The sequence below is a fragment of the Mastigoproctus giganteus genome, chromosome 1 (assembly GCF_048544385.1).
Source record: "Mastigoproctus giganteus isolate SK-2022 chromosome 1, ASM4854438v1, whole genome shotgun sequence".
Taxonomy (NCBI): domain Eukaryota; kingdom Metazoa; phylum Arthropoda; class Arachnida; order Uropygi; family Thelyphonidae; genus Mastigoproctus; species Mastigoproctus giganteus.
Window position 1 is genome coordinate 258,641,436 of NC_143575.1, and position 26,370 is coordinate 258,667,805.

The following is a 26,370-nucleotide window of genomic DNA, read 5'->3' on the forward strand; positions in this document are numbered from 1 at the left end:
TATATTTTATTATGTATAGAGTAAATTCTCATTTTTACATTAACATCTAAGTTATAAAATGAAGTAGCACATTATTATATTATTTATGTATATCTTAATAGTATGAAAATATTAACTGTATTTATTTATTCATTCCGCCACCTGACGGTTAATAACATTTGATGTGCATTTTTTTAAAAAATATACTGTTACTTTGTTGTTGTCTGTAATAGAATAATTCCTGAAATAATATCAACAAGTTAAAATAATTATTAAATTAATATTCTGTGCATGTAAATTTTCATTTAATATCCATAGTCTGTTGAAGGAATTAATTTGTGATGTTTCACATATGATTAATGCTCTCTTTTGATTTAATAATGAATACAAAGCATATAGTGATGCACATTTGAAGAATGTAAAATTTTCCTGGTTATAGAAACTCAAAAATACGAGGGGTGATCATTTAATTCGCGTGCAAGATCTTAACTGTCATCATCTGAATCTTCTGTGGATTTCTCCTTCTCGAAATACTCTCCGATGAACTTTACACACTTTCGCCACTTTCGTAGCCACGCATTAAATGATTCTTGCAATCCATTTTTCGAAAGACTGCGAAGTGCTTGAGTTGGGGGCTCTGCGAGCATCGTTGTGCAGGACGCGAAACGCTTGCCTTTCAGAGCTTTCTTCAGATGTGGAAACAGGAAGAAATCTCACGGGGCTAAGTCTGATGCATAAGGGGGATGTGGCAGAACCTCGGCACCTATGGCAGTGATCACTGCTTGCACAATATTAGCCGTATGGGGCCTCGCATTGTCTTGAGGGAGAAACAACTTCACACCGGAAAGTTCGGTCAAACCGGAATATGGCCGTCCTACCAAGACGCTCATTACCATATGCTTCATTCATCTCTTTAACTGTTTCCGATGCATTAAACGTCTGACACAATAACGAATTACATATCGCTGTTCAATCTGTATGTCCGACATGATACTTGCTTCAAAACGATCGTCAGTGACACGCGGTTAAAAAAAACTTTCTTCAAGCAGTACTAGCTCGACAAGTATGGCATGCACGCACAGAGTCTGCTCAGTAGCGATCAGGGAGAGCGCCTCTAGCGGTAGTTCACGTGGTAAACATAAAATCTTGCACCAGTCTGTGAATTAAATCACTCCTCGTATATTATTATGAATGGGATACTATAAATAAATATACGAGCAAAAAAAAAAAATTGTTTCATCCAATACGTGTATTGAAATTTTACAAAATGTTGGAATGCGATGCTTAGAACTTTAATATTCTGAAAATAATGAAAAAATTATTGTACATTTTATGTAATCGATATACGTTATCAATTAAATTTATTATGAACGGCATTTTTATTGTATATGACATAAATGGAATTACAAATAACTGAATTACAAATAGGGCATAAACGATGACTCACAAGGATGAAAATCCTTGGGAGTATAATGGCTACAATTCTTTGTTCGTGTTCATTATAAGATATATTACAACACAACGTGTGTACTCTAAATACTTGGACTTAACTCTTTCACTCCTTATTATACAGTGTATTTAAGGTTTAAAAGTGCTGAAGTTTGGAGCTTTAATACTGATTTTCGTGTAGTTTATGGGCCTTTTCTTACATAACTGTGATTTTCAATGTTTCGTTTTTTAATTAATGCAAAAATGTTGACTTTTTTGATGTGTATAAACCGTAACGCACTTTGGTTTAGGCTGTTTTATACCTACAGCTTTATAGACACACATGGTATGAAAAACAGGTATTTGCCACTTCTGTCTACCGAAATTCTCATGAAAATATTTGGTATCATTACAGTATCGTCATTATTGATGTGGTTTCTAGTATTATGAAAATAAAATTAGTTGTATGTGTATAAAATAGATCCAATAAAAAGTTGTCCATATTTGTTGTTCTGAATTATTAATAAAATGAGTTATAATGTATTTTGTTATGTGATGAATTTTCAAGACTGAAATACATTCAAGACGCAATGGTGGATAGAATAGTTGGTATATCACCGTACTCCACCATACCCGGTGGAAAAGGCCTGAGTTCGAATCCCGTCAATAATGTAAGGAATTTTTCATGGGCCTTTTTCACAATATGGCTGAGTTAGTTGTTCTCATGCGGGGATAGCATGGTTTTTTTCTCCCGGAAACTCGAGTTTTTCGTACAGCAAACAGCAAATCGACCATAGAACACACGCAATTTACAGACGGTATATAAGGCGCAATATGGCCTAAGTTGCTCATGTGCCTAAAATCCTACAACAACCTTCAAGATGTCTTAGATATCGGCAAGTATGCTCCATTAGTTCTAAACTTCTATTTTTTTTTTCAGTTTGGTTTTAGTTACGATTCTTTTAGTTTTAATGTGAATGCACAAAGGTCCATTCGGTGAAGATTATGAAAGGACTGATATTTCTATTGAAGTTACTCATGCGATTTGAACACTTATCACAGGGATGGCCAATCCGCAACCCATTCCTTCATATTGTTGTTGTAGGATTTTTGGCGCATTAGCAACTTAGGACACATTGCGCCGTATATAATATGTCGGAGTTAAAAAGCCATACTATCCTCGTCTGAGACCAATTAATTCAGCTACTTTGTGAAAAAGCCCCACAAAATTCCTCACATCATCAACGGTTTCGAACTCGGGTCTTTTCCACCAGGTGTGGGGAGGACGGCTAGTGTGCTACCGCAAGGACTTCCTTCGAATTGTGTAGCCTTAAGTGTGTGTCGGCCAAGTTTAAAACTAAGGTGTCATAAATTACACTTTCAAACTGAATTTTGAAAATATCCATTTTTGGTAATATTAGGTTTTTCCATATGATGTATACAGTCCTAGAAGTGGACTTCAACCACTGTCCTGCAGGTAGATTTTGATCTCCTTGCGCAGTACAAAGAGACAAGTGGGTACTTTTGCTCATGACAACCAACAAAATTCAGTATGGAAAAGTTACATGTTCATTCGCCCTCACTTCACACAGGGCAATTGGCGTTCCAGTGTATAAGAGAAAAGTTATAGTTACACAAACGCACACTGCCTCAGTCTTTACAGTTTGTATACGACACAGAGCTCACTATGCGGAGTTGTGGAAGACAACAGGTGCCACTTGTCAGTTAACGCTAAGCATTAACTTCTTCAAATAGGATCATCCTCAATCTAGTCTCTGGTGGGAATGGTTTTGATCCGGTTTCTCGTTTGGCTTCAGTGACTAGCATAATTGACCAGTCCGCAGACTGTACTTTGAGAACCACTGCTACAGAGCATGCTTATGATGTTGTTGTTGTTGTTATTATTTGGTTTTTAGGAGCATTAGCAACTAAGGCCATATTGCTCCTGGGATATGCGGTGGTCATTCCCTGACCTTTCCGCATCCTACGTATTTGGTGGGCACGGGCTCGAACCCCGGTCTAATCAAGAAGCGTGCGCTACGCACTGCTGCTCCTGCCCACCCTTAGGATGTTCTTGGGAAATGTATTACTATCTTCTAACCAGCAGGTCTAACCGGGAAGATCCTATTGCCCCTTGGATTTTTTAAATAGCATTCGTTGTCATTTTACCATTACAGTAAACCATCGATTTAACGGACCCCGATATAACAGATTTCGGATTTAACGGACCGGAAAAATAATAATACAGTAATGTACATATTAATCTCGACCATATTATTTTTTTTTTTAGGTTATACAAAACTTCAGTGTTATTATTAATTAAAAATTAATAATAATTACCTATTTCCATTATTGTTTTGATAATTACCTACTTTTATTTTTATAATCAAATTCAGGAAATTGTTTTTTATTCTTTCCGAAAACGTGTTCAAATAGCTGTTTTCCCATATTACAGATAAGAGCAGGTGGTGACTTGCGAGCTGAACGTGACTCGGGACACTAAACTGCAGGTCTACCGACTCGCTTAGTTTCGGTCTCAGTCTGCCTCAAACTATCGTGCGGTCAGGTTGTATACAGAGTATTTCTGTAATTTCTGAATTGTGACTTTATTTATTAAATAATTTTGCAATCCTTACAATTTAAAATGGCATCAAGTGATAGCGGAGTTAAAAGAAATTTATATTGTATTAAAGATTTTTTTTTTACATTAAGAACAATAAACATGCCCCCAGGTTACATTCGATTTAAGGACACCCCTTCATCCCTATTAGTCCGTTAAATCGAGGGTTTACTGTAATTGTCATTTTCTGTTTTTCAATCTGTAATACTTATTAGGGACTGATCAACTTGCGAAGTTGCAGTCGAATTTTAACTAAACAAGAATAAATAGTTTTATGTAGTTAATTTTTGAATCTCTGAAGAGTATTTTCTGATTCCAACTAATTTATTTATGCCTTTACGAGTAGTTTAGGATACAAAATCAGTTCTTTCTGAAAGACATAAAACATTATAATATAAATAAGAAAAATAAACCAATAAATACTCGAAGCAGAATTTTAATTTAAAAAAATAAAAATTAAGAGGTGAGTAGTAAAGTAAACGTCTCTACTTTATTTATTTGAATATAGTTTTCGCTTAATGTTGCAAAAATTAGCTGGACTAATCCACTTGTCAATGTTCCTAATCTTAGAAAGGAGATACATAAAATATGTAGAAGAAAATTAATAGAAAAATGATCCTAAGCAGGTCTACTAGAGTTTGTTGCCTCATAAATAAATAAAACCGGAGTAATAGGCTTTATATTATGTAATCTCATCAATCTTAATTATATCTTCTAATTATTTTGATTGTTTCCGATTTTTTTTGTCCTTCGACAAGACCCTTTTTTCTGCCTTTGATTCTAATTTCTCAAGTTCGGAAATATCTTGCAGTAGAATTTCACGAATTAATGACCTCTGTTCCTTAGCTAGATCAATAGGAAAAACCACATTAAAGTCAAGTATAAGATCCCCTCGTTTATCTCCACTTCCTTCAATAGGCATACCATCGTTGGGAATCTTCATTTTGTAGCCAGGACTGCAAAATAAATGAACTGTTGTTACAGTTCCATGTTTCCATTGCACATCAAGTAACAAAAATTAGAAAAAAGTGTAATTCAAGTTCTAAACTTGAAAATGTCCCAAGACTAATGTTTTCACATCGTAGATACGAAAAAACATTATTGAAGAATTTGATAGATGACTCCCGATTAGATTAGTTGCTGTTAACTGTATTTACGACACTGTTACCTTTCCCAGAACTGTTTGACTGAATCGTCAGTTAACTAGTAGTACACCAAACAGAGACAAAGTGGCAAAACAGTTGATAACGCATAACAACTTCAAGAGAGATGTTATGCGCTGCTCCAAACATATACGAGGGGTGAATATTATAAAGCTCCTGGAGTTGGGAAATAAATAGAACGCAAAGTGACGGAGCTCAAAAATGGTTTCATTTTTTTGTTCAAAGTAATCACCTAAACGTACTTATTACATCGATCTAAAAGTATCTGAAGAGAATCAGCGAAGGCCTCCAAAGAGATGATGTTCATTTAGTATTATTTTATTAGTATTAGCAAACTACCTGCGAAGATAACTTGTTCCAGTAATCAATAACTCGCTGGCTAAAAGAAAACCTCCTACAATCTAGTCTAAACCTCTTCTTGTGTGGCCCCTACTTCTGGAATTCTTTATAACAATGGAAATTCGGCCTTCATTCATTTTACTACTTCCCTCTCAGAGGGAAGTAGTAAAATGAATAAACCTCACTCAGGTGCTTGGTTGCCAAGCTCTGTAGCCCACATAATCGAATTTCCTCGTATAGTCGCCCTTTTACCGATTTCACCACGCGAGTGCCCTTCTTTGGACCCTTTCAAGAAGCTGAATGTCTTTTTTTTTTTTCCAGATGAGATCTCCATATTTAGACACAGTATTTCAAATGAGGTCTTACAATTGCCCTCTCAGTGGAATTATGACCTCCGTATCTCTACAGGATATTGTTCGATAAATGATCCATAGGAGATGATGGACTTTCCCTGGCGCCTGTTTACACTGCTCAGAAGACTTAATATTTGCGAATTTCTCCCAGATCCCTTTCTTCTTCTACTACTGTTTTTAATTCGACCGCACCAAGTTTATAAGTTATTCTGGGGTTGCTGTTCCACAAGTATAAAATCTTGTATTTGCCTTACAACATAACTGCTACTTTTCTGAATGTTATTGCAGTCTGTTCAAGTCATACTGAAGGAGCGCTGCTTAGTACTGATCATTAACTACTCTACCAATCTTTACGTCGTCTGCAAAGTTTGATAATAAGCCTTCTATCCCATCGTCGATATAAAAATCAGAAACAACAGTGGTCCAAGAACTGATCCTTGAGAACCCCACTTCTGACTTTACATCAACCTAAATATCCATTAATACCAACCCTCTGCTTTCTGCCCTGCAGCCACTCTGCAATCCATCTAAGAATCTTTTCAGTAATCCCAACATGTTCCAAGTTATACAATAACCTCTCATCAGGGTCTGAGTCAAATGTCTTGCTAAAATCCAAATAAACTATGTCGTAATTGTTCCCTACATCTGGCTCATGAGTAACTGTGTCAAAATAACCTAACAGGTTATTATAATCTACCATGATTTTCCCTTAACAAAACCATGTTCTGTGCCCTTCAGATTACCTTTCTATCTAAATGTCCCTGGAATGCACTTTTAATCACTGCCTATAATATTTTCGCTACTACGGAAGTCCATTAAATGGTCTGTAATTACCGATTTCACTCTTAGGGCCACCTTTATGTATTGGCAATATGTTGTCACTTCTTCAATCCAAAGGAATTTCTCCCGAGTCCAAAGATGCACTCATAATTAACTTAAATGATTCAATACATTCTCTTGTCGCCTCCCTCAAAATTACTAGGTTTATTCTATCAACTCCAGGAGCCTTACTTGCCTTTAGGCTCAAGAGTTTTTCTAATAGTCGTCTGTAATTTCGAAATCACCAATTTCATAAGGCTCAGCCTTCCCCTCACACACTCTCCTTAGCATAAAGGTTCTCTCGTCAGTAAAAACTGATACGAAATACCTATTCAATTCATCAGCAACATCAGCTGGGTTATCTAAGACTTTCCCAGGGTCCGAAACGATTCGTTTTCTTCTTCTTCTTTGCATATACACGAAAAAATCCTTTTCCCCACTCTTTGCTCTCTTAGCCAGTGCTTTCTCATCTCACTCCTGATCGCCTAACCTTATCGTGGTACCATTACAGATCAACTTGTTGCTGTTGTAGGCTTCAGTGCTTTTCATCACTCTGTGACTTTCCCAAACTGTCTTTTTCTGCACTATTGGGCTGGCTAGGTCCGTATTCGTCCATCCCCGCATTCTCCTCGTGCTATATTTTCTTCACGGTATATATGCATTCATTGCTTCATGATTTGCTTTGAAGGTATTCCATGATTCTAATGTATCCACCCTCATTCTTAAATCCGCCCAATTAATAGATGCTGTGTAGTGGCATCTATTAATTTGTCGGATTAAAAGTGGCATCTTGTGTTAAAACGTGAGTTTCGTATTTCGACGTATATTCCAAACCATACTTGTCTAGTTTTACTCCAGATTATTCTGCATGCGAATTTTAACACAAGATTTAGGAATGCGACGCGTTTCAGCTTTTGTGATCATAGAGGAGAATTTTTGCACGTCAGGATCTTCGTCAGCATGCTTCCTCTGACCCACACTTTGTTTCTTTCATCGTTACTGGTGCCGAATGAGTGTGTGGCTATGACCCGGAAACGGAGTCTTCCAGTCCTCTCAACAGAAGACTGTTTGCTCCAAGGACCAAGACAATCTCGATCAAATATGAAGATCACACGTATCGTATTTTTATTATCAGTAGTAGAAGTACTGGCATGTGATAAAAGAAAGCAAGCTTATAAAGCTTCAGCAAAAAAAAACAAAAAAAAAAAAAAAACCTTCACATATCACCTGTCCATCCCCTCCAATAATGTATGTAGTTCTTCCTTGAATTTATTTAAACTACCCACTTCCACAACAACAGATGGAAGTTTGTTCCAACAATCAATCACTCGCTGGCTGAAGGAAAACCTCCGCACAATCCTGCAAATCCTACAAACATCATTGTTTGCAGGATCATTGTCAACATTGAGCTCTCTCATTCCATTCAAAGCCTTAACCAGATCACCTTGCAGGCGCCTAGTCTCCAGAGGATGCAATTTACAGAACTAAAGCCTTTCTTGGTAAGACTACCATTTCGTTCCCTTCACTAATCTCGCTGCTCTTCTCTGCACACCCGTTCCAGCAAATCTACATCCTTCCTAAAATGAGGCATCCAGACCTGTACGCAGTACTCAAAATGCGGCTTAACCACGGCCTTGTATAATGGGATAATCATCTCCTTATTCCTGCTAGCAAAGTTCCGGTATATCACTGACCAAATCCCATGAGCTATCTTGGAAGCCCGTCTGGATTGCCCAGAGAACTTCATATCTAACCCAATTACCCCCAGGATCTTTTTGATTCCCAATAGATAGAATTATTCAGAATACACCCAGGAACTATTAGCAATTCCAACGAAGCTTTTCAAGAAGTTACCAGAAGTTGCAAAATGGTAGAATCAGTGAATACAGTATCAAAATAGAAACTTCGAAAGAGATCCAACGAATAGTAGATAAGTTTCGTCATTTCCTAAATATTAGTTCAGGCCCGAACTTTTCGATCACACCTCGTATACGTAAGAACTAATAGTGTTATTATTTCTTACATAACTGTACATTCCTAAGACTTTACTTTTAAAGAATACAAATTAATCTTGAACACATCAAACAAAGGATCTGTAATAACTAAACAGGCAAGTTGACAAAATACAAGCGACATTAAATACTGTTAATATAAATAAAAATAAATTATAAAGTAATTTATAACTTGAAATAACACTCACCAGATGTGAGTATTATTACAAGCGAAATGCACTGCCCTACCAATTTATTAGAGAACACATCGTTCCGATATATGCATGCTATCCATCGCATATGAATAAACAGGCCAGGACGGTTGGTTCATGTGGTGGGGTTCGTGCATGTGTGTGTGTGTGTGTGTGTGTGTGTGTGTGTTCAGCGCCTCAGCTAATAAGGCGATGAGGAGTCAGTATATTGTATCTGTAAAACGCATGTATTCTATGGTCGATTTTTCTGTTTTCTGGAGGAAACCCCCGAGTTTTCGGGAGTAAAAACCCTGTAACCTTCGCTTGAGACCAAAAACTCAGTCAGTTTATGAAAAAAAAAAGCCCATACAAGTTCCTTACGTAATTGACTAAATTCAAACTTTTAAAGATTTCACAATTTTTTAACGAATTCAGGCCTTTTGGGTCAGTTAGTAGTATAGTAGTAGAAGCAAATAGAACAAGAAAGCAAGCTAGTACGGCATCAGATTCAGATTAAACTCACAAATTCCAGTCAACATCTGTTGACTGGAATTTGTGGGTTTAATCTGAATTTGACTGGAAGTTAAAATCCTTTTGAATTTGACTGGAAGTTAACTGGAAGTTAAAGTCCCCCATTTATTCAAGTGTATCCCATTCCTGTAAAAACAGTCTCTCCTGTTAACAAGCGCAGGCCACGCAGGGAAAAATCTTACTCAGGGGAAAGTGATACACGGTCGATGTCCCCTTACTCAGGGGACATCGACCGTGTTACCAGCGAGAGTCACTTCGTACGACAGACCTGTTAGAAGAGAAGTAGTGCCATGTAGATTGGTTTCCGGTGAAATAAGCCATCCGTGACAAGCCTCCGCTACTTACAACGAATCTAACAGATGTAAAGGTCATTCTGGACCCAGAAAATCTGTCGACATCCAGTTGAATCCATTACTCGCAAAACTGTTGCTGTTCCACCATTACGTATGTTCTCAATATTTTGGCAGAGCAGTGTATATATTGAAGAAAAGGATTCCTGGCTGGTCTTACCTAACAATACTAGTTACTGGAACGTGCAGAAGCTTTTTATCGAAAGTAGTGATGTCTACAACAGTACCGGCAACAGCTTCAGCAAGCGATATATCTACTTTGGTCACCAAATTGTTACCATCTCGAACAAACTGAGGATGAGGCCTGCAAGATTTATTTAGAAGTTGTAAATATTAATTTCTCACATGGATAAAAATGAAATTATATATATATAAAAAAAACAATTTCAAGTCAAAACTAATGTCTCATGTAAATCCGTTAACTGAATCTTTGAGATCGGACAATTTATTATCATATGAACTAACAATAGTCATACAGGTTGAGCGAAAAGTCTCACAAACACGCCTTAGGTGACGGTATTGACTGAATTCAAACTTTTATGTAGACGATATCAGGAACAGTATCTCTGTTGCTGATATTGTCTGCTGTGCAGATAACATAAAGCCCTTCACAGGTATTAAAAGCTGGAGATGACCCACAAGCCCTAGCTCACCGCTTGCATCTACCCTCCATAGATCGTCTCAACATTTGTCTCGCTTTGGTCTTAGCTTAAAACCTAATAAATCAGCCGTAATGATATTTTCTCTCAAGAAAAGCCCAGCCATCAACCAGCCAATATGATTCCCATACCCATTCCACAAGTTATTTTTCACACTGATTTAGGGATCACATCTTCGATTCCAAATTAACCTTTCATGATCATGTGACTCATCTACATACCCAGGAATCCTATGTGCAGTGAAAATTTGGACATCCGCTGGTGCTCTCCCCCCTAACTATTGACAGAATGTTGGCGGATGAATACTGGTTGTTGAAGTGGATTTCTTAAAAATATTGTATCTATTCACAACTTGCAAGAGCTCTTGACTATCAGAGGTTAAATATCAAAATTTATAATGCACGGCTAGTCCCAAGTACTAAAATACTCACTGGTGATCTGAATCCTCCTGACGTTTGGGAAACCACTAAGTGGAGGATATCCCAAATAGCCCTTCGGTCGAAACCTGCCTGCTAGCAAGCAACGCCTTCAGATCGTGAGATGCTTGCTGAAGAGAAACCCAAGTTTCCGGGAGAAAAAAACCAAGTAATCCTTGCCTGAGACTGATTAAATCAGCCACGTTTGAAAAAGGCTCATAAAACTTCCTCACGTCAATGACAGCATTAAACACATCTCTTCCAACTGGTGTGGAGAGAACGATGCTTATATCACGTATGCTACCTGCGAGGGAAAAGTTCGAAGATTGTTACAGCAAGCAGCCGTCTTGTGTGACTGGCTCAACAAGGAAAGTGCTTAAAAAAACTTGAAGATGCACCTACATAAAATATCATCAGTACATTAACTGCAAGGACATGATAGCGTGAATGTGTGCAATGCTGCTGAGCCCTCGTGGGTAGCGCAGTTGGTAGGATCGCTGTCCTCCCAACACAGGGTGGAAAAGACCTGAGTTCCAGTCTCGTAAATGACTGGATGGATTTTTATAGCCTTTTTCACAAAGTGGCCAAGTTGATCAGGCGAGGGTATAATGGTTTTTTCCTATCGGAAACTCTAGTTTTTCGTCAAGCAAACAGAAAATCGACCACAGAACACACGCAATTTACAGACAATATACAAGGAGCAATATGGCCTTAGTTGCCGATGCTCCTAAAACCCTACGACAACAACAACAACAACAAAACTGCCGATGGTTTTAGAGACTTCCTTACCTAATAAAGAAGACATTCTGGAGGTTACATCTTTTGACGGTTAGGCGTAGTTCCATTTATTAGGATAAGTCAACTCCCAAAACATGGTCGGCTGTTAATTCACGTGCCATTCAGGAAACACAACTGTGCGATGAGCGATATCGCAGAGACGAGTAATTTTTCCCATATTTTTTAAGAACGCTAATAGAGCGTTATCATATGGAATTCGGTGATAGCCTAATTTCCAGCAGGAGACCCACAAGATACAAAAAAAAGTAGATGTTTGCCCGTGGAAGCTACTTCAAACACTTATTTTAACTCTGCTACTATACATTTAGAAACCAAAACAGTGACTTCTCCTGTCTCTACGAGTGGACGCACCCCCACGGCACCTTGGAATGACGTCACCGACCGGCGAAGCATATATTGTGACGACACGGGTAATGGTCCTGTTGTTGCGCGGTTTTAGGAGAATCAGCAACTAAGACCATATTGCTCCGTGTAATAATTGCGTGTTCTGAAGTCGATTTTCTGTTTTTTGGACAAAAAAGCCGAATTTCCTGGAAAAAAAAAAACATGCTGTCCTTGTCAGGGACCGAATAACTCAGCCACATTATGAGAAAGACCCATAAAAATTCCTCCTGTCAACGACGGGACTACTCAAACTCAATTCTTTTTCAATCGGTGTGGGTGGACAGCGATCCTACCAACTGTGCTATCCACGAAGGCGACATGGGTAATGCCTATCAATTCGTCAGTACGAAACCCATGAAATGAGAAAAGGGAAGTACCTGATGGAGTTTGAACGAGGAATGACTTGCGGAGTAAGGAAGTCGGGCGCCAGCATCTCGGTAACCGCAGGTTGTCGACAGTTCGCGGTTCGCCGTAGTCACGGTACGTTGGTGGTGGTCCTCCTGTTTCGGCACGCTAACGTGCCGCGACAGGAAGGCCGCCACTGGTTGACAGTCGAGGTGAGCGGACGTAGGGATGTGCTGTCCGAGACAAGAGACGGTTCGTGATTCCTCAATTAACAGAAGACTACAACCAGTGTGCACAACGTTAGGTCCCAGCGACTAAATGACAAGAGGAACAACAGTACACGACACTACACATGTACAAAATCCATACACTTTTAAACCTCTGGCATTGACAGTGTTCTGTTTCACACCCACCATGTATAGTACTCGGAGATGGGAGAAACCAGTGGTGCCGTTTGATACAAAACACACTCTACACTCTACCATCCAGCAACCTCTCTTGCGGCCTAAGCGACCTGTTCATGTTCCCATGTTGACCGACTGTCATCGACGACACTGCCTGTAGTGGGCATGTGAGCACTCATCCTGGACATTGGACTACTGGAAAAGAGACACCTGGACTGATGAATCAAGATTCCAGCATGCCAATGGACAGGTGCATATCCGACGGCGGGCAGGTAAAGCTACATCCACACTGATCGGTTGGACAAAAACAGGCCGGTGTCGGTGGTATCATGGTTTGGGGAATGTATTCCCTCCAATTTGATCCTGAAATGTGGATGGACTTTATTGCACCAGTTCAGCAAAACCACCATGTGCCTAGTGATATTCCCATGGCTGAGATGCACCTGAAACCATCGAATTAACAAGACAAGACCTTTATATGCGATTAATAAGTTGCCTGTAACTGGTACAGCGGGAATTGACAAAGTACCACAATTTATCATGAAATGTTTGATCCCATATCTAAGTGATCCCCTCCTAATAATTTATAATACTATATTAAAAGGAGAATTTATTTTATTGTATTTTATTTAATTTAAAATATATTTCGGCTTCATATGGAGGAATTGCAAGTCGCTGCCTCTAATGAATGCTCAATTATTTATTTTATTATAATGTAACTTTTGTCAATATTTAATGGTAGTATATATATATAATCTTCCTATAATTTAATCTTTATAATCCCGGCGAGGTTATCTCTGCCGCTTGTTAACCCCTGGCATGATGCCATGATGGGTATTGTAGGGTCGTGGTACCTGCGTGTACCGATGAACTTTACAATAAAGATCTTATTTATTTATTATTCATAGACATCACTGAGTCCCCTCATCCCCACCGAACGCACTCTCACCACCAGATCCTACATCGGCTTTGTTTTAGACCAAGTTTTTTCCGTCCAGATGGCACTGAACTCTTCCAACAAGACGAAGCCAAATGTCACAAGGCTTGCATTTTGCAGGAATCGTTCAATGATCATGTACAAGCATTCCATGTTCAGACTGGCCGCCAAATTTCCCCGGCATCAATCCTAACGAACATTTGTGGGATGCAGTGGACAGTTGAAGCTACCTTCGGCGGCCTCGTGGAGTTGATACCATGCCGGCCGCAAGCGGTTATCAAGGGTATAGACGACTCAGCACGCTATTAGGTAGGTGACCAAAACGTTTTGACTCATTACTGTACTTTTCGCTCACCCTGTACACAGGCGCAGATGTGGGAAACCACCGGTGGCGCCTGACCCAAAATACTATGCCACTCACTCTGTACATTGCCAATTTCTTATATACTCACTTAATCTTCACGACAAAACTTATATCGCCTGGTATCACATTGGGTCCTTGGTCTCCAGATTCAGGAAAAGTAAATCGTCTGTTATCATGGCACCCACGGGGGATATTTATGGTGAATATTTTTTGGACAGTACATGATCTGCCTTTAAAATCTGTCAACTATAAGAAAAAAAGAAAAAAAAAAATATATATATATATGGTTGGTGGATTTTAAAGGTATGACTACTTGCAGCATTATTTTTATTATTTACATAATGTATAAATAATATGCGTTGAGTGCCGGTTGATTGTTAAATAGTTTTAGGCAACCAGCGACTTGGATCATACTGCGCCATATATATATTATGTCTGTTAATTGCATGTTCTGAGGTCGATTTGCCTGTTTAATGGACGAAAAAGCCGAGTTTCCAGGAGAGACAAAACCATGCCATCCTCGCCTAAGACCGACTAACTCAGCCACGCTGTAAAAAATGCCCATCAAAATTTCTGGCGTCATTGACGGGATTCGAACTCAGGTGTTTTCCGCAGGATGTGGGGTGAGCGGTGATTGGACCCATGACGGTCGCATAAATGCGCTAGTTTATTTTTAACTAAAACCGCACGATGTTACATGAACTTGATTATGTGCGTCAGCTGTATAGACTACTATCACACCTTAATTAAAGTTCGAAGTCAAAAGATTAAGTTGGACTGTTCAGAATTACAGCTCAGGTAACTGATCTCAAGAAGCGTCACTATATCATTTATCTAAATTGGGTATCTTCTATATCAGGCTGGCTATTTTGCGGGATGAAAAATCCATCCTTCAATCAATATCAGGTATTCCTTATCGGTCGTAACATTTCTTTTACCAGAGATGGACTACTGACCATAATATGACACTAACGAACAAACAAAAATGAAAATTCCTCATGTCTCAATGGTAATCGAACCATAGCAGTAGAATAAATTCTCCTTCTTATCGCTAACGCTAACCTCTCTTCATATGCAGATGATCTTGCATTCTTCATTCAATCCACTTGACCTTATCAGTTAATATAAACGCTTCATTAATGTACTAATTAAATCGACTTGCGAAACAGTTCCAAACCAGGAAGCCTGGAAATCCAACACAGAAAAGCTGTCCTTGTACTATCTACAGGATGATCATTTTAGTCTAAGAGCGTACATTAAAAGGTGAATAAATTCGAGATGTTAAAATTCTGCAAGCTTGAGAGAAGTTTTCTTCGATGAATAAGTTCGGCATTTCGATCGTCTCATACATGTAACTCTGGCCTCTATTTGTAGCAATTGCTCATTGAACAAGCCAAGCACTCTATGCATAAAATGGAAGTATGCTTCATTCAATGGTCATTCAAAAACCTTTACAATAAGTTTCGCCAGTTTTTCTTCCAGAAGGAAAGAGACTTACATATTTCGAAAATTTTAATACTCGATCATTTGGTATAAACGTAACCAGCGAGTTTTTACAATGGCAATTGCAAAGCAGATTTTCTCACCATACAACGCATATTGTTTGTCCACTGTTCACGTAGAATTTCACTTTTTAGACCACAGGAGGTGGAATGGCATAGGAAGTAGAAAGGTCCACTGCAGAATGGCACGGCAAGTGCATTCAAAATCTGCCCCACAAAGACCTCCACTAGACATAAGAAAAGGAAAGAAGATGTGGCCGGTTGTCATGAATATTTTCTTAGAATCAGTTCTTGGTAAACATCCACGCATAGAACTCACGGGTAAAAATAGCTCTCGTTTCATCGTTAAATATATCCAAAGGTATGTTTATCCAATATTCTATATATTATCCATACTGAATGGACAAAAATCATGGGATACCTACACAGTAACGGGTAAGCCCACCTTTCCCCGGATAAGGGCAATCACACGGCGAGGCAACGAGTCCACTAGTTTACGAAAGTGTCCCACAGGTATTTCCATCCAGGCTTGCTGCACCGCTGCTGTCCATAATTCCATCACATTCCTGGGTGGAAGATCCAAAGCTCAAACGGACCTTTACACAGCATCCCAAAGATGCTCCACAGCATTCATGTCCAGTGAACGGGGAGGCCATTCCATGGTGGTAAAATCTGCGGAATGCTCTTCGAACTATGTTCTAGTCACCACAGCATTGTGGGGAAGCACATTGTCCTGCTGGAAGAGTCCATTGTTCTGTGGGTGAATGATGACCATGAAGTGATGCAGATAGTCTGTAAGGATGGACACGTAACCTCGACCATTCAGAGTTGCGTGTAGACGTACCAGAGGTCCCAACGAGTGCCAGTTGAACACACTCCAGGCCATTACCGACAGTTCACCTGCCTGAACAGTTCCTTGTTGACATAACGGGTGTACAGCTTCGTGCGGTTTCCGCCAGATACGCACCCTCCCGTCTGCTCGGCACAGGACTCATCGGATCAGGAGACCCGTCTCCAATCATCCAAGGTCCAGTGCGATGTTCTTTCGCCTAGTTGAGGCATAGGGTCCTGTGCCGTGGTGTTAGCAATGGGACTCAGGTGGGTCGGTGGCTCCCATAACCTATTGCGGCTAATGATCGCCTGATGGTCTTGGTGGAGACGTTTCTGGCATCTCCCTCGTTGAAGTTGTGGGTGATTTGTGCCTCTGCCGCTCTCCGATTGGCTGAAATAATGTGAGACAGATGGCCACGTTCATCCACCCACCTTTGTCCGCCAGCAGCGCTGTGTCCAGGATGAGACGTTATTCCGGAAATGCGTATTCCCGATACATTCTTGATACTGCGCAATTTCTGTACCACCTCCGCGATAGAATGACCCATGCGTCGGGCACCCACTATCATCCCTCTTTCAAAGTTGGTTAACTCACGATGTTTATCCATACTGACATCGAATTACCGTCCACGTGAATGCAGTGTAACTATACAGGGTGTTTCAGTTAAACGTTTCAGAACTTCTAAGAGAGGTAGGGTACATCCTGACAACTCGAAATCATATAGCAATGTGGGGTCGGAAATGCTTTCCTGAAGCGGTGTTCTACACAGAAGCACCATAAAGAAAAGAGACCGTAAGTGAGAAATCGTTTTAATATAATACATGAAAAGAAGCAAAAGGTACATGGATTACCGTAGGTACATGGATTATCAAGTAGATAGGTCTAACCGGACCTATCTACTTGATCTTTCTGCAGCAAGTATTGCCACAACTTTTGAGAGATGAACAGATTTCTGCATCGACGCAACAGACAATGTGGTTCCAACACGATGGAGCCCCTGCCCATTATAGCGGAGATGTTCGTAACTACCTGGATGTCACATTTGGTCAACAGTGGATCGGACGCGTGGTCCCGTGCGTTGGCCTGCTCGGTCACCCGACCTATCATGTCTTGATTTTTATTTCTGGGGTCATATGAAATCGCTAGTTTATGACACCTCTGTTGACAATGCTGAGGAGCTGGTTGCAAGAATCGCAGTAGCTGCCGAAGAAATTCGAAATTCGCCTGGAGTATTCCAGAATGTTCGGATGTCCATGCGTCGGAGATGTGAGGCGTGCATTGTAGCCCGTGGAAGAAACTTCGAACACTTACTTTAATCCATGTACCTTTTGCTTCTTTTCATGTATTATTAAAACGATTTCTCACTTACGGTCTCTTTTCTTTATGGTGCTTCTGTGTACAACACCGCTTCAGGAAAGCATTTCCGACCCCACATTGCTATATGATTTCGAGTTGTCAGGATGTACCCTACCCCTCTTAGAAGTTCTGAAACGTTTAACTGAAACACCCTGTATACCTGCCAAGTGGTAGGTTCGTCCACTAGCAAGAGGGGGTGAGAGCGTCGCGTTACCCAGGAACCAGATATCCCATGAATTCCGTCCTTTCAGTGCACTTCGATGATGTGGTCCGCTGCTCTCTAATAGCATCTCAGTAGATTGATAGGACATGACTACAGTATTTTCAGGTTATACGGTAGATGAATAGTATGATCGAAAAGCTGCTTAGTTAAAAAGCATATTACTGTCTTCCTGCTTGTTGGGTTTTAAGTTCATCAGCGACTTAGTGCACATTGAGTCGTATATAATAGTAATATGACTGTAAATTTTGTGTATCCTATGGTTATTTTTCTGTTTTCTAGACGAAAACACTATGCTACCCTTGCCTGAGACCGACTAAGTCAGCCACGTTGTGACATAGATCTATAAAAATTCCTGGTGTCATTGATGGGATTCGAACTCGGGTCTTTTACACCCAGTGTGGGCAGGACGGTGATTATACCAACTGTGCTGTCCGGGACAGCTACTGTCCTACCAGCATTATCTCAAAGAAAATGTAAGTCGTTGCGTGTATATTACGCGCCAACCAACTAATCTGGCCGGAAATTGGTTCTAACGGCAATTATATCTACTGTGCTACAATCGAGAGTTTATCTGTGCCCCAGTCTACGCATGTAACACGGTGGTTATAGCTGCGGTTCTTCCCACACCGGGTGGAAACGGTGTGAATAGGACCTTAAAAACGCGCGGAACATCTATGGGCTTTTTTCATGCCGTGGCTAAGTTAGTTGGTTTCAAGCGTAGATAGCAAGGCTCTCCTGCCCTGGAACTCGGGTTTTTCATCCAGCAAAACGGGCAACACACGCAGTTTATGGACATAATACACAGAGATTTTATTTATTTATTTATTTTTTTTTTAACTTCGAGTCAAATGATTATAAAATATTTCTCAACATGAAGTGTTATTTCGTTACGAAAAAGTTTTGTTTTTAGGTTTTATTTAAGTTGGACTTATAGGTATTGCCATATCTTTAATCTTCAAATATCAAACATGAAATTCGTATTGAGTTTGATATCTCCAAAATATTTCTTGATATTAACGCTGTACAAATGCTATTCATTATGATTTTGTTATGAAATGCCATACTGTATTAATGCTATTCATTGTAAACTTGTAATCAATAGAAATGAAGGAAACTACTTACTTTTATTGGAAGTTTTGGCGTTCGTTTACAACCATAGAAAACGTCTTCCAATGTCAACGGTATCTGGTGCTCCGACGAGACTCCAACTGTCTTCTTAGATCTACCACTTTCTCCAACAAACTGTGCGTATTCAATATTAGGCATATACATTTCTAAAGGCCAAATAAATGTTTCAGGTCGAAAAACAATACAGAGAAACTGAAATTAGGGATATTTTTCAATTCTAAATTTGTGAACCAAATTCAGAATATCATACCTAATCATGACGTCAAATAAAAAAAATCGATTTTTTGTTTAAATTTTTTATCGAAATGAAATTAAAGTATTAATTAAATATAAAACAAATATTTTTGCTAAAATAAGAAAATTCTCACATTTAGGGTAAAGTATTTTAAAGTGAACCTACCGGCAAACGGATTATCCACACCAAAAAAGTCTCTATAGACTTTGTAACAGTCTCCATGAAATACATAAGGTTCAAATAGTACACGCTTTTGCGTCTCTTCAGGTGTTTCTTCATCTTCGTTCCCCGGGAAGGTCAATCCTTTCTTCAGTCCTTCTTCTCCAAATTGATCAAACGAGGCTCTTCTTTTAGCTGGAAAGAGATTTCTTTTAAACTTCTGAAGGCAACAAGAAATATTATGTATACTCACTTAGAGCTCTACAAAAGAGGCATACAATAGATGCGAAGCACATAGCCCTCAAAATAAAAAAGAAAACCCTAAATGTTTGCTTAATAATTATAATTTAGTTATGAAAAATGATAGCGGGGCGATCCAATGAAACTATGCACCTTAGGGCTCCAATACCACTGCACAATCCTATGCATACTGCATAATCTATAAAATTAATATACGAGGTGTGAAAAAAAAGTTCCCGGACTGATGCAATAAAAAGAACACAAAGTGTAGGAGCTCAAAAATGGTTTTATTTTTATTCGAAGTAATCATTACCTGATTGAATGCACGTATTACACCTTTCTGAAAGTTTCTGAAAAGAGTCATCGAAGGAGCCCAAAGATTCTGTTCAGTTTGGTGGTTGCGATTTTCTTTATAATGAAATCTTTTTCCTTTGAGGACAGTTTTCACCTTGGGAAAGAGGAAGAAGTCTGATAGTGCTAGATCGGGAGACTAGATCCCATTGCATTAGAATTTAAAAACGTCTGAGACCACTAGCGTAGCTACCCTTTTTCGGGCCCGGAGGCAAAGAACATGTTCGGGCCCCCACTTAATTAATGAAAATTGCAAAAACAGGAGACAGCCAAAGACGCCGGGCCCCTAAAAGGGCCCTGGCCCTGAGGCAATTGCCTTGCCTGCCTACATGGTAGCTACGCCACTGTCTGAGACCAATGTAGTCACCCTTCCGAAAGCAAAAGTCTTTCCATTTACCCTTGATAGTAGTTATGCCTTTAATTAAATTCCACATTAGTACACTGTGATCACTGCCACACAGTGGGTTTTTTACCTGCAGATTCGTAATGCATGAAGAATCATTGCTGATAACCAGTTCAAGTGTATTGTTTCCTATTTTTTCCCCTCTCTAACATACTCCTGTAGAAAAGTCATCCAAGAAACCTACAAAAGTCTTGCTAGTGTGTGAGTGACCAACCTACAAATTTTAGTCAATATCTGGAAAGTTAAAATCCCCGTTATAAGACATTCTGATTTACTAGTCCATTCTATTTTCCTGCGTAGATCTTTGGTATACTCATCACAGTCAATAGGCCTATAACACACTCCTACTCTCAATTTTGTTTTCTCAGTGATTATATCACACCCAACTGACTGAAACATTGCACTGGTCACCCATGTCGACAGGATTCACTACCTTGGTGCAAGATTTTATGTTTACCGCGTGAACTTCCCATAACTTCTGCCAGAGGTGCTCTCTCTCTGATCGCTACTGAACAGACTGTGTTCGCATGCCAGTAATTGTCGAGCTAGTGTTGCATGAAGAGAGTTTTTAGCCGCGTGTCACTGAAGATCGTTTTGAAGCAAGTATCATTTCGGACATACAGATTGAACAGCGATATGTGATTAGTCATCGTGTAGACGGGGCTTAAATGCATTGGAAACGGTTAAAGAGATGAATAAAGCATATGGTAACAGGGGCGGACTTTGGCCTAGGCAACTGCCTAGGGTCCGTAATTTTTTGGGGCTCGAAAACGGTTTTATTATACATTTTTTCATTATTTTATTTAATTTATAATGTTCCGTTGATTCGCGCCAATCAATCAAAGCATCTTTGCACGCCACGCTATCTGGTGAATCATCATATATACCGCGCCAGGCGCGGTATACACAATGATTCACCAGATAGCGGTAGTCGCTAGGGCTAGGTAGGGTTAGGGTTGCCAGCCAACCTCCTTTGTGCATGACAGTCCTCGATTAGCCTAATGATGTCCTCTTCCATCCTATTGCAACGAAAATATCCTCCATTTTTAGATTTTGACTTAAAGTATAAATTTTTATAGGCAGAGGACTCTTTTTAGCTTTCTACATAATACAAGGCCTGTATTTTTATATTTAGTAATAGAAGACCTTTTTTAACCCATTCAACTGTGTCCTCCATTACAATTTCTGAAAGGTGGCAACCCTTGGTGGGGCCCGAAATGAGAATCTTGCCTAAGGTCAGATTTTTACTTAGTCTGCCACTGTATGGTAATGAGTGTCTTGGTAAGACGCCCGTAATCCGGTGTGACCGAACTTTCGGGTGTGAAGTGGTTTCTCCATAACAACAATGCCAGGCCCCATACGGCTAATATTGTGCAGCCAGTGATCACTGCCATAGGTGCCGAGGTTCTGCCACACCCTTATTCAACTGACTTAGCCCCATTCAATTTCTTCCTGTTTCCATGTCTGAAGAAAGCTCTGAAAGGTAAGCGTTTCGCGTCAGACACAACGATGTTCGCAGGGCCGGAACGGAAGCACTTCGCAGTCTTTCGAAAAATGGCCTACAAGAAGCACTTAATGCGTGGATACAATGGTGGCGAAAATGTGTTAAGTTCAAAGGGGAGTACTTCGAGAAGGAGAAATCCACAGAAGATTCAGATGAAGACAATTAAGGTAAGACCTTGACCAGTCCGCGAATTAAATGATCACCCCTAGTATTTAGCTCGTAATGTTATGATGAGGTATTAAATGCCATGATAACATTATTCAAACATTATAAAAGTAAACGTTATAGTTTCTGATTAACAAAATATCAAAATGACTATTGTGTAACGAAGTTCTAATGAAAATACCAAGAAACAAAGAAATAACCAGAATTCATGGAATTTACAATAGTAATAATGTATGCATTTATTTTAATGGAATAATTGAAAATAGACGTATATAGCGTGATTCGTTCATTTTCCCTAAATATATCAGCCACTGGAATATTCTCCAATATTCTTTCTAGTCGTAAACGACGTCATTGCAAATGCAAAAGCAACTCGGTTATAATTGAAAATCATCAAAGTTCTCTTTGGAATGTGATAATTGCTTTAAGTTTCTCAAGAAGAGTAGATAAATAAAAGACTGTTTTCCTTAATTAAAACGCAATGTTCCTTTGTAATTAGTAAACTAAGAGAATGTGAAAAATGCTGAGCAGGAAGAATTATATCGAAGGGAGAGGTAACGACCTCTTTGGAAGGTTTATTATCAATTAAAAGAAGACAATTTAAGACTGTGTTTGGAGTATCAAAAATAAACCTAGTTGAGGTTATACGACACCGTATAAGGTCAGTTAAATACATACAATATGCTGTCACACTCTGAACGATTAGCCCTCGTGGATAGCACAGTTTTTAGAACTGCCATCTTCCCCATACTGAATGGAAAAGACTCAAGTTTGAATCCCTTCAATGATCCAAAGAATTTTTATGGGCCTTTTCCACAAGGTGGTCCAGTTAGCCAGTTTCAAGCGAGGTCTGCATGACGTAGTTGCCCGAAGAACTCGGGATTTTCGTCCAACAAAGAGCAAATCGATCATAGAACACAACCAATTTACAGACATAATACACATGGTGCTTTATGGCATAAGTCACTGATGTGCCTAAAACCTAACATCAACCAACCAACCGACCGAACGATTGAAAGGGAGGCTTAGCCTTAAAATTATCGAGGTGAACTGATAGTATTTGACATGCTGGACATAAAAGGGAAATATTACTGCGTTTCATAGAACTGTTTCCAGGGTGGAATGAAGTCTGTGGGTTATCATTCGATCACGGCTGTGTTAACATTATACTAATATACATTTCGAAGTCTTGAATAAACAATTATATCAAAATACTTCTCAACCTACGGATGCTGAGGATATCATATGCTTCACAGATGAGATAAAATTTTTCTTCAGCTCCAGGAGTTGAACATCTTTCTGGATGATACTTCAGTGCCAATCTTCTGTATCTAAAACGAACATAGAAGAAGAAATATCATTGTCTAATGCACACATCAGAAATTTAGCCAGGGTTTCTTCATAGAAAACTGAAGCAAAAAAAAAAAAAAAAGAAAGAAAAACCTAATCATTCTCGAATAAGTAAAATCAGCTGCTAATTGCGGAATGGGTTATTTCGACTTCCAATTTCATCTAGCTGCAATCTGTAACTGTTGTTGCCCATGGGTACAGGTTTCGTGTACATTCGGGAATACTTTAAGAGAATATAAGAGATATGCTGACGAATGAGAAAAAAGTACTAGTGAAATTTTCATTTTTATATTCGATTTTATTCGATAAACACTACAACTAACCAACCAACAATTAATGCTCCTTTCTGCACACAAAGATGTAAGGGAAGGGAGGAGGTACCCCAAATCTCATCAACTATTTCCGTGGTCTGGATACATTCCAGAATCTTCACAGTGGCGTTCTCGTTACGGCCCTATTTAATACATATAAGAAAATATACATGAACAAATACATCAAAAATATCGAACGTTCTCTTTAACAAAGCCTGCGCATGTAGCCCAATGATTATAATAACCGTCCTCCAACACTAGTTGGAAAAAGTTAGGGCTCGAATCTAGTCAAGGAACGAGGAAATTTTATGGGTTTCTTTCACAGAGTGGCTGAGTTAGTCAGTCCTAATTCTAAAGTCGAGAACAAGTTCTCGACTTGAGAATTAGTTCAATTAGAATTGACTAATTCAAGAATTCGATCCTAATTTTCAAGTTGAGAATTGAAGAGTACTGAAATGATCAAATTTCAACAGACAATTCATACAACCGCACATGTGGTTGGATTAGATATGTGTGTGTGAAAGTGAGAAAGCAACTAAAGCTATGAGGAATCAATATATTATATCTATAACTGCGTGTATTCTTCAGTAGGTTTGCTGGAAGAAAAATCCTAGTTTCTGGATCAAAAAACCATGCTACCGTCTTTCTGGGACCGACTAACTCAGCCACATTGTGAAAAAAATCCATAAAATTGCTTTTGTCATTGACCGGATTCGAACTCAGGCCTTTTCTACCTGTGGAAACAGTGATTATCACCACTTTGCTCTATGGCTAACATGTGGTAAAAGCATGCATTTTTCAATTAACATTTGTTAAGTTCCATTTAACGTCGGGATGAAGTGGGTAAATCTAATGTTTTGTTATGATATTTTTATTTGTGGTTTTCATATTATTATTATTATTATTAGCTATATGGTGCAAGGAAGCCTGAGGCTTATGCTGCACCAGCCAGAAAAAAAAAAAAAAAAAAAATTTCCCGAGCTACCCTGAGAGAGAGAGAGAGAGAGAGAGTCAAAAGTAGAAGGGAATCAAGAAGAGAAGAATGATGATATCCAGTTCAGGACCTGGGTGTGCCAAGCCCATACTCACCGGATGTGAGCCCCTGGGGTAATAAAACAGTAGTATATGATGAACCTCTCACCCAGCACTGCACTTAACAATTTCTGGTGCTTCAATTTTCTGTAGATTATTGACGGAATTTCTAGAACTGTACAAGCTACCTGAAATATTTTAATAAGAAATATTTTGAGCAGAACGAATTGGGTTAGCACATTTTGAAATATTTAAACCGGAACACACAGTGGAATTCCCGGATACTTGCCGGAAGTGATGTCATGTGCAATGCATCATTACGTACTTTGCACGATTCTAATACTGTACTGTATATCAATCGCGGCAAACCTTTCAGTTCTCCCCCCCCCCCCCACCACAGAGAAAAATACCAGTGATTTTGCTGTTTATTATAAATTTTATTTTTGATATATATAATATTAAAAAATTGAAAATAATAACTAATGTATTTATCATTACAATTAATAATAAAAATGGATTTCAACTTACTCCTGGTAATTTTGGCAGGGACAGGAACGAATTTCTTTGCGATTAACGCGCAATTACGTTAAAATTTTTTTCTGGATATGCTGCTTTAAAATGTGTCTGGTAATACGATAATAATTTTACTCACTAGAAAAATGAAAAAAATATTTAAAAAAAAGCGCTAATATTTCATTAACAAGGTGTATTTTTTCTTTTTTTCTTTTTTTTTTAAAGATAATACTGCTGTTACTGCGTTCTGCAGTACGTACTTATGAATTTATAAGTCGATACTTACGCCTTTTTAATATCAGTGTATGTTGCTGACCTAGGAACTTCTAATACATTATAGTAGTCAATGCCCATTTTAAAAGAATAATTTAATCAGAAATTTCGAGTTTAAATCATAAGTTATTTGTAACTCCAAATACTGCCTATCAACACCACGATTTAACCACTAAGAATGTTGGAATGGTCGAAACGCCACCTATTGATTAATTATCCAATTACATGAACGGACTAATTCTATTAGATATAATTATAATATAGCAATCAGGAAACAAATCATTATACATATTATACAAAACTACTTTTTTACTGAAACGCAATATTTGTAATTTTTTTTAAATTCTCTCATTTTCATTACATTATTTAGTTCTTCTGAATTAGTAATATTAAACATGCGTATTCTAAAAACAGTTCTAATGATATTTCTCTAAATTCTGCAATATTCTATCAGCACAAATATTAAGGATTTTTCTGAAAACGCTGCATCAGTAAATTTATTAACGCACACGTTCACAAAAACTGTAAATTCACATGCAGATGTAAATTAATAAGTTCTCCAACAGGCCGACAGTATGCAAATATTTCGTTAAATATTGCAGATGCATGCCCTCCCTGAACTACAGTAAACGATAACATACCTGTTGATTATTGTGCTGAGAAGACTTTATATTGTTCTTTTTATTCGATGTGTACATATCTGGAATATTTAAAACTTAGAT

The 26,370-nt window shown here is 38.7% G+C and overlaps 1 protein-coding gene across 1 annotated transcript; it reads right to left on the minus strand.

Annotated features, from left to right (window-relative positions):
• Positions 1 to 4,745: 4,745 nt before the first annotated feature.
• Positions 4,746 to 25,729, minus strand: LOC150091825 (dnaJ homolog subfamily B member 13-like). Its single transcript, XM_090369890.1, has 7 exons — positions 25,662 to 25,729; positions 23,397 to 23,500; positions 19,513 to 19,701; positions 19,107 to 19,258; positions 14,160 to 14,317; positions 9,925 to 10,068; positions 4,746 to 4,983 (listed from the first exon to the last, which is right to left on the minus strand). The coding sequence occupies exons 1-7, from the start codon at positions 25,727 to 25,729 to the stop codon at positions 4,746 to 4,748; spliced, it is 1,053 nt and encodes a 350-aa protein (XP_090226016.1).
• Positions 25,730 to 26,370: the final 641 nt, after the last annotated feature.

Excerpts from the sequence above, each read along its gene's own strand:
- LOC150091825 (XM_090369890.1), bottom strand. The coding sequence starts at position 25,729 with ATGGGCATTGACTACTATAATGTATTAGAAGTTCCTAGGTCAGCAACA. Across the intron at positions 14,318-19,106 it reads CGCCAAAACTTCCAATAAAA|TTGACAGATTTTAAAGGCAG; the intron begins GTAAGTAGTTTC and ends TTTTTCTTATAG. Across the intron at positions 10,069-14,159 it reads AGTTTTGTCGTGAAGATTAA|GCCTCATCCTCAGTTTGTTC; the intron begins GTGAGTATATAA and ends TAAATCTTGCAG.